The following is a 9,108-nucleotide window of genomic DNA, read 5'->3' on the forward strand; positions in this document are numbered from 1 at the left end:
GGGGGGGGGGGGGGGGGGGGGGGGGCGCCCGGTGTCCCTGCGGGGCCCTGAGCGAGGAGCGCCAGCCAGAGGCTCCGGGGGCCGGCAGGGGGGCCCTGGGGCCCTCCCGGCACAGCCGCCCGCCCCGGGGACACCTGTTGCCTGCGGCCCGCAGGGTTCTGGCTGCTGCTCTGGGAGCCCCCGGGGTCGCGGAGCCACACGCGGAGCGTCACAATTCGGGCACTTTGTGCTCCGCAGACGGACGAGGAGAAGCAGCAGGACCTGCCTGTGGTGATGCCGGTTTTCGACAGACACACGTGCAGCATCCCCAAGTCCCAGATCTCCTTCATCGACTACTTCATCACCGACATGTTCGACGCCTGGGACGGTAAGGCCCGGACGCTGGGGCGCAGGGAGCGCACCTGGCTCTAGAGCCTGTGTGCGGGCTTCGGCTTTCCGGGGGGCGGGGGGCGGGCCGGCCGCACCTAGCGCCCCCCGCTGGCCAACTGCCGCTCCCGCAGGGGTGGGGGCCGGGCGGCGGGCGATGGAGAGCCGTCAGGGTCACGGCCACAGGTGGGGACCCCCCCCCCGCTTCGGCGCTCCGTACGCTCCTGAGCAGATGGGCCCCCTCCTGCGTCCCCCCCGGAGCTGGAAGCCCCGTGTGGTCCCCGAGGGGCCGCGGGGCTCTGAGGAGGGAGTTGGCCTCGGGAGCCCCACGTCCCTCCCTCCGGCCGCTTGTCCTGGCGCGCAAACACCCGCCGTCACCTGCCCCTCGGCCTGAGCTGCTCCCCGGAGGCGGCGAGGGGGTCACATCCCCGTCTTTCTCTCCAGCCTTCGTGGACCTGCCTGAGCTAATGCAGCATCTTGACAACAACTTCAAATACTGGAAAGGCCTGGACGAAATGCAGCTGCGGAGCCTCCGACCACCCACCGAATAGCGCGTCGCCGCCCGCAGCTCGGCCCGTCCGCGCCCCCGGACCCGGTCCTTTCAGTATTAGGCCGAGCAGAGCCTGGGAACGCACGCGGGGACACCGCCGGCCTTGCGTAGCCACCGGCCGACGCCATCGCCACAAAGCGCGACCTCGTCTGCAGCCGGCCCGCCGCGGGGGCTCTCGGGAAAGTCCCGGGCGAGCCGGTTTGCGCCAGCTTTCCTCACAGCGACCTTGGCGGACCCTGCGAGCGACCTTGGCGGATTTCTTGTTGCACACAGCTGCCCCCGCCGGCCGCAGTGGGAGTTGCAGCAGCTTTCTCCTCACCCTGGGAGGTGCAGGCGCTCACTCTGGAACACTACTGAACGTGACTTCTCTTTTGAAACGGAGTAGCAAATGAAAAATACCAAGAAATTTTGAAGTTGATTATTAGATACAAAGAAATTTCGAAGTTGATTAATATCCATTAAAATGGTTTATTTATTTTATTAGAAGTTCAATATTTTCTATGAATTTTAAAATACTTCAAAGCCAAAGCCAACTTTAAATGCCATGACCAAATTCACGTGATTCATATGCGTTAAATGTGTATTTCTTGGGTGTACAGACTTATTTTCATAATGCAAATTAAAAATATAAAATGACACATTTTTACTGCACTACAGAAATATCTGTGTATGTTAAACTCTTTTCTGATTGAAGCTAATTGAGAAAAGCCATGGGGAGGTGGGGGGGGGCCAAGGAGATGCATGCCTGGGTTGTCTTTAACAGATTCTTGGCCATTGTCTGGGCTACTGGGCATCAATAAATGTGACTGGAGTTCAGGGGGGGGGGGGGGGGGGGGGGGGGGGGGACCTGAGTCTGGAGCAGGAAAGGAGAGAGAGGCTCCTGTATAGAAACCAGAGTCTGAAACTGCCCTAATCATCTGACGGGCTTTGTACTCCCCGAAGTACACGAAATTAAGACCTAACACTTTTTTCCTAAAATTTTATAATTGAATTCCCAAAAGTCTGCCTTATTTTATAGTGTTTCTATAAGATACTCCCTATGAGAGAACAAAAATGGAATATTTAGTGAAATGACATTTTATAACCAATCTGTTTTCATCTGAATTGGGATTTTGATTCCAGAAGTTTATAAAGGTTCTGTATCTTCCATTTTGAGTAAGTGTAGCACCGTAAAATATGACACATGAGGACATGTCAAAGTGCTTGTCACTTCATTTTAAAGTTGTATTTTTTTCCCAGATAAAAATGAAATTAAACTATTTGTTTTTAAGATATCATGTGTCACCTTTTCTTGGGAGTTTTAGGGTATTAATCAGTATTTCATTTCTCCTCCCTCTAAATAAACAAGATACCTTTATATTTCAGAGAAGACTGATAGTTAAATTTTTCAGGGTCACAAAAGAGCAGATGAGATGTTGACAACCTCTCGCCACCTGACACCCATCACAGCTGTCAGGCCTGGCCTCCCAGAAGACCCTCTTCAGGGCACATGGGGGGCTCAGTCGGTAAAGCGTCTGACTCTGGATTTCAGCTCGGGTCACAATCTCACAGTTGGGGAGTTTGGCCCCTCATCAGGCTCTGCACTGACAGCAGGGAGCCTGCTTGGGATTCTCTGTCTCTGTCTCTGTCTCTCTCTCTCTCTCTCTCTCTCTCTGCCCCTTCCCCACTCATGCATGCTTGTGCTCGCATGCATGCTCTCTCTCTCTCTCTCTCTCTCTCTCTCAAAAATAAATACATTTAAGGTTAAAACATTAAAAATTACCAAGAAGAAGTCTCTTTTTCTAAGGAAACAAAACCCCTTCTGTGTGATGATATTTGACCTAAGTTGGTAACTGTGGACCAAGGTGGAAGAGAGCCCTCTCCTCTCCTCCAGGTGCCAGGAAAGAATAGGAAGTTACTCCCATGAGCAACTGAACCAGCGTGAGGTAGAGAGCAGAGCACGCAGTGTTGGGAATCCACACCACCCAGAACTAGGAACGCCAGAATGATCTGAAAGAGACTTTATGCAGAGCAGGCCTAACATGTTTGAAGAGACCAAAGCAGCAACAGAAACCACAAGGTGTAAGCCAAGATGGTTTTAAAAATAGGTGTAATTTGAAAAAGAACCAAGTAGACATTCTAGATACGAAGAATATAGTCATTGGAACAAACAAAACTTCTGACCGGTTGAGCAGAAGGCCAGCCGTAACTACAGAGAGAACCAGCAAACAAAGACTTGAAGTTCCTCCACACGCAGCACAGGGTTTAAAATGAAAGCAAAATTAAAATATGGAAGGTAAAATGAAATACTTCAAAATGTGTCAAATACAAAACAAACCGTGTCTTAATTAGGAGATCCAGAGTAAAGTGAGAGGCAGTCAGAATTTAACAGACAACACGTCGTCAGATTTATAGGGGACACTGAACCCCAAGGAGGATAAGCAAGACGCATCCACCCAGCACAATGTGGAGCTCCAAGAGGAAACCCTAACAGTTGTGAGAAAAGACCGACCCCTGACAAGGCAACCAGGGTTAGACTGATGCCATCAGACTTCTCATCTCCCACAACCAGAAGACAAAGGAATAACATTTGCAAACGACAGAAGGGAACTGTCAGGCTAGAATTACATACCTAACTAAACTATCACTCAAAAGTGAAGGTGAAATATGGACAATTTCAAACATGCACACAAAGTTCATTATAAACAGACCTCTCTGGAAAGAAATGCTGAAGGATGTACTCAAAATGAGTCCAGAAAAAAAGAGGTAGGTTTCAGGAAGCAACGGTAAACAAAGAAATTGGTAAATATCTGGGCAAAACTAAGTATATTGAGTGGGGCAAAAATTTCAGTGACGTATAATCAGGAGAAGGGACAATCAGGTAAGTTACATGCTGGGGATGACAAAAGAGATGTTTATTATACTTTCAATATGATTAGCTCAAAGTTAAGGGAAACTGTCAAAGGAATAAATACAGAATTTAAAAGCACTAAAAGGAAAGCTAAGAAATAAAACGTGACTAATGTAATCCATAGGAGACAAATGGAGAAAGGAGCTATGATTTAGACAATGAAGTGCCCAGTAAGCACACAGTATACACTAAATCAATTCTAGATTAAAGATCCACGTGTAAAAGATTATCCTTTTGAGGAATAGGGAAACGTTCTTAAAATGACATCAAACGCTTTAGAAAGCATATAAGAAATAAATTGTCTACAAGTTAAAAATTCTCTATGACAAAATACGTAAGTCATGCTAAAACCATGCCCCAAATAGATGACCTACAGAAGTAACAAATTAGTGTGTGTGTGAATAATATATACACTATATATAAAGAATGCTTAGAAGTCCATAAGCAAAAAGACAAGGTATTTTATACCCTTTGAGTTAACAAGGTTTTAGTATCTGACAAAATCAAGTATTGATGAAAGGATGAGAAAAAGTGAACTTTCAGACATCAGTGTCAGGAGCTAAGAACCACATTGATAAGCAATTTGGAATTATCCACTACCATTTCTCAATTCAGCAATTTTACTTCTAGATCCTACGGACATTTGCCAATGTGCATAAGAAGATCTATTAAAGGATCTCCACACTAGGATTCTGTCACAGCGAAAAAGTAGCAACAATTGAAATGTCCTTTGCAGGAGAATGGATACAGAAATTGCCACCTGATACTCAGACTGTGGTATATTGTGCCAGACCGTTTCTCCCAATGGTCCTGATATCCTGATACCCACAGTCTTGGGTTGGACCTAGTAGTTTGCTTCTAACCAATGAAATACGGCAAAACTGATGGGGTAACACTTCCAAGATGTGGCTACAAAAGACAGTATGTTGGTTTCCTAGGGCTGCCCTAACAAATTACTACCAACAAGCAGCTTAGAACAGTAAAAATTTATTTTCTCATAGTTGTGGGGACCAGAGGTCTAAAATCAAAGTGTTGACAAGGTGGTTCCTTTTGTAAGTTCTAAGGGTGGGACTCTACCATACCTTTCTCCAAGCTCTTGGTAACTGCCAGCAATGCTTAGCATTCATCGACCCATAGATGCATCATTCCAGTGACTGCCTCCATCTTCACAGGGCCTCTGTGTGTCTGTGACCTCTCCTCTTCTCATAAGAGCACCAGCCACTTAGCCCACTCTGAATCCAACGGATTCATCTCACAACCCTTCACTAATTCCATCTGCAAAGACTCTAATTCCAAATAAGGTCCCATCCTGAGGTTCTAGGGGATCTGAATGTTGGCAAGCACTTCAACCCTCTACAGATGGTGACATCCATCTTGCTCACAGTCTCTTGTTCTTATTTGCTTGCTGTGACGAGGCAGGCTACTCTGTTGTGAACTGCCCTGTGCAGAAGCCCATGTGGCAAGGATGTGAGGGCATCCTCCTGCCCACAACCATGACAGACCTGAGTCATGCTGGCAGCAACCACACAAGTGTGTTAGATGCAGATTCTGCCACAGGAGGGTCTCCAGATTAGACCACGGCCCCAGCAGACACCTTGATCGCAGTCTTATGAGAGACCCTGAGCCAGACAATGCAGGTAAGCCACACTCGGATTCCTATCCACAGAAGCTGAGGTAGTAAATGTTGTGTGTAAACCAGCAAACTTTATTACACACTAACAAATAACTAATACTATATATAGCAGTTAAAAAGAATGAAGGAGAGCTACAAATATCAACTGGGAAAAACTTAAGAACAGCACTAAATGAAAGGGTTAAGTTGCAAAATGATACCATTTGCACAAATTTTTTGAATATCCTGAACACACTACTGTTCATGGAAAAAGTAATAGAAGGAGCATTAAAATACAGAAGTTCACAAATACTGTGAATCGGCTCATGCAACCCTGAGCTCCGGTGGGCACACAAAGTAGAAAACTAAAATCTTTCCCTCCAAATGCCCTTGCTCCTACATTTCTGTGTCTCACTTAGGATCACCCGTCCGCTGCCACAGTGCAAGATTCCTGATTTAGAACGGAGTCCTGAACAAGGGAAGCACATAGAGGGATACTCCTGGAGTATTAGAAATGGCCGTCCACACCAGCAGCTCTGATGAAGGATTTCTGACTGTGGTAGAAGCGTTAACATTCTGAGGCCACCACAGCAGACTTCACAGCACAGCACAGCCCTGAAGTGTAGTTTTAGGGAGACTTTCTGGAAAACTCAGGCAACAGTCTGTTTCTTTAGCCCTTCTGCTGATAAATCCCTTCTGCTTCAACTGGCTGGAGGGGTGGGGTTCTCTAGTTTCAGAATTGAGGACTCTGACAAAGACCAGGACACATACCAACTTCCTGAGGGTGGTTCTTGGGGGCAGGGAAGGGATGTAAACCAGGGAGACATTCAAAGGGAACTACCTTTGTTTAAAAAAAATTTTTTTTAGGCACTCACGCCCATACATCACACGGAAAAGATCTGAAGCCATTGGAAACCTTACAAAACCTGAGAGATTGGGAGAAAAAGGACGCAGAATCCACTGAGAGAGTCTTCTAACGTGAGTGCGAACCGGGGAAGATAAAATCAGGCGGGGATCGGAGACTCCAGGGTGGGAGGCGATCCCCCTCTACCATCTACGGGGAGTGAGAGGGGAAAAAGAGTGTCCGAAGCAGAAAAACTTCTGCTTGGGGGGGAAAACCTCCTTTCGGGGCATAGAAAGACCGTACTTGCCAAATACCTGCACGCCAGGTCCCCTCGCTCCAACTGGTCCCAGGGGGCTGAGCGCACAGACCGCTGCTTTGTGCTGCTCCTGGCGGCTGGACGTGAGAGCAGCGGCGCGCCTGCCGCCATCGTCCTCCCGGGCGGCTGGGGCCCCTGTGGGAGCCGCACAGACACCGGGCGTCCGCGCCCCTGGCTGCCTGGGGCTCTGGAGGGAAGGCAAAAAGCTAAAAACTGGGAAATTTGCCTGTGAGTTCGTGTTTCGGGTGACGAGCATAGAGGGACCTGGTTTTCCTCACTCCAGCGGGCTCCGGGCTCAGCGCACCCAGCAGGCAAGCCCCGCGCATGCGCGCCAGCCCGACCCAGAGAAGGAAGCAGCGATTCTGACTCCGCCCCCAGAGCTCGGCAGGGGGCCTGGAATTGCCCCGAGGGGGTTGCCTGGGAAGCTGTGTCTAAGGCAACTTCAGCGGGGCGCGCGGACGGGGATCTGGAGATTGGGATTGGCCTGGGTTGAAGGGTGCAACCAACTTCGGCTGCGCCCCCCGTACGGGGAGTTTACACGCCCAAAACAGCGAGGTGCAGCGCTTGGTTCAAGAAGGGACTGGAGCCCCGTCACTCTCCTCCCCACAACCGCCAAGGCAGAGCTGCCGCCTGAGGCAATGGATCCCGCCACGCCCATCCCTGCCTCAGAGGTGCCCTCCTCCCTTTTTTTTTTCTTTTTTTCTTCTTCTTTCTCTTTTCTCTCTTTATTCCCCAGAACACTGACCTGATTAACTCCGGTCACTGGCTTGCTTAAACAATCACAACGAGTCCATTCTGTAGATGTAAGGTCTATACCTACCGACATCTTCATCTCTTTCTCTCAGGAGTAATTAGACTATATAGTTTCTCTGGATAATTCCAGCATCCTTCTCTCACCTATCCAACCATATTCTACCCTTTACCTCTTTGAAAAAAGCTTCTTATCCCTTCTGCCTGTTCATTCTATTTCCAATTGTGACTCATCCCGCCCTGTCTTCTCTCTCTTTCTCTATGCTCTTCAACCAGCACTGCATACACACGGCTATTTAACTGTAGCTGGGAAATCTGGTTATATGCTTTAAACCATTCTTTGTCCATCGGTTTTCTTCTTTCCTTTTCTTTTCTCCTTTTTGACCCTTTTATGTATTTTATACTCTCTATTATTCGCCCTCCCGCCTCCGTCTTTTCTCCTAACTTTTTCATTTTCCCTCTCACTTTGCATGTTAGCTGAATTAGCCTGTGCGTTTGTGCGCTCCTGCTCCCTGTGTGTTTGTCTGTCTGTTTTCTTTTCCAGGGCTACCTCAAGAAACAAGCTAGAGTGCACAAGGTGGAGAGTCCCAAATATCACTACGAATAGGAAAATAAAATAACCAAGGTCCCAACAAGAGAGACCAAGAGATACCATTCAAAAAACACTCTCTGAAAGGATAGGCCCTGGACAAAGAGTCTTGGATATAGCAGCATTCATAGATACAGAGACATTAACAGGTCTTTAAAACCAACAAGAGCTGGAAAGCTAACTAAAATGACAAAATGAAAGAGCTCTCCTCCAAAGAAACTCCAAGAAGAAATGACAGCTAATGAACTGCTCAAAACAGATATCAGCAGCATAACTGAACAAGATTTTAGAATAATGGTAAAATTAATAGCTGGACTTGAAAAAAACATAGGGGACATCAAAGAAACTATGGCTACAGACAGAATGGAAAATAAAAATAGGCATGAAGAATTTAAAAATGCGATAAATGAGATACATAATAAATTAGAGGCCTCCAATGCACGGATTGAAGAGGGAGAGAGGAGAATAAGTGATTTACAAGACACCATTACAGAAAAACAAGAAGCTGACAAATAAAGAGAGAAACTGATCCAGGAACAGGAAAGAAGAATTCGAGAGCTCAGCAATACGGTCAAACGCAACAATATCCATATCATGGGAATCCCAGAAGAGGAAGAGAGAGGGAAAGGTGCTGAAGGAGTCCTGGAACAAATTATAGCAGAGAACTTCCCCAACCTAGGGAAGGAAGTAAATGTTGAAATACAAGAGGCTCAGAGGACTCCCCTCAGGCGTAACTTGAATCAGTCTTCTGCACAGCATATCATAGTAAAAACGGCAAAATACAAGGACAAAGAGAGAATTTTGAAAGCAGCTAGGGAGAAAAGGGCCCTAACATACAAAGGGAAACCTATCAGAGTGGTGACAGACCTATCTACTGAAACTTGGCAGGCCAGAAAGGAATGGCAGGAGATCTTCAGTGTGATGAACAGTAAAAATATGCAGCCAAGAATCCTCTATCCAGCAAGCCTGTCATTCAAAATAAAAGGAGAGATAGAAACCTTTCCAAATAAACAGAAATTGAAAGAATTTGTCACCACTAAGCCAGCCCTACAAGAAATCCTGAGGGGGACGCTCTGAAGGAAAGGTTGCAAGGAACAAAGATACCAGAGACACCACCACAAACATGAACCCTACAAAAGATATAAAGACTCTAAACCCACATATTTCAATAATAACACTGAATGTAAATGG

At 47.2% G+C, this 9,108-nt stretch overlaps 1 protein-coding gene across 2 annotated transcripts in view; it reads left to right on the forward strand.

Annotated features, from left to right (window-relative positions):
* Window positions 1-1,554, forward strand: part of PDE8A (phosphodiesterase 8A) — a 168,567-nt gene extending 167,013 nt beyond the window's left edge. For both annotated transcript variants that reach the window (XM_039256911.1, XM_039256907.1), the window contains exons 21-22: window positions 238-367; window positions 811-1,554. In XM_039256911.1, the coding sequence (XP_039112842.1) occupies window positions 238-367; window positions 811-917 (237 nt within the window). In that variant the 3' untranslated portion in view covers window positions 918-1,554. The remainder of the gene's footprint in view (window positions 1-237; window positions 368-810) is intronic.
* Window positions 1,555-9,108: the final 7,554 nt, after the last annotated feature.

Source organism: Hyaena hyaena, unplaced genomic scaffold (assembly GCF_003009895.1).
Source record: "Hyaena hyaena isolate Hyena2069 unplaced genomic scaffold, ASM300989v1 scaffold_13, whole genome shotgun sequence".
Lineage (NCBI taxonomy): Eukaryota > Metazoa > Chordata > Mammalia > Carnivora > Hyaenidae > Hyaena > Hyaena hyaena.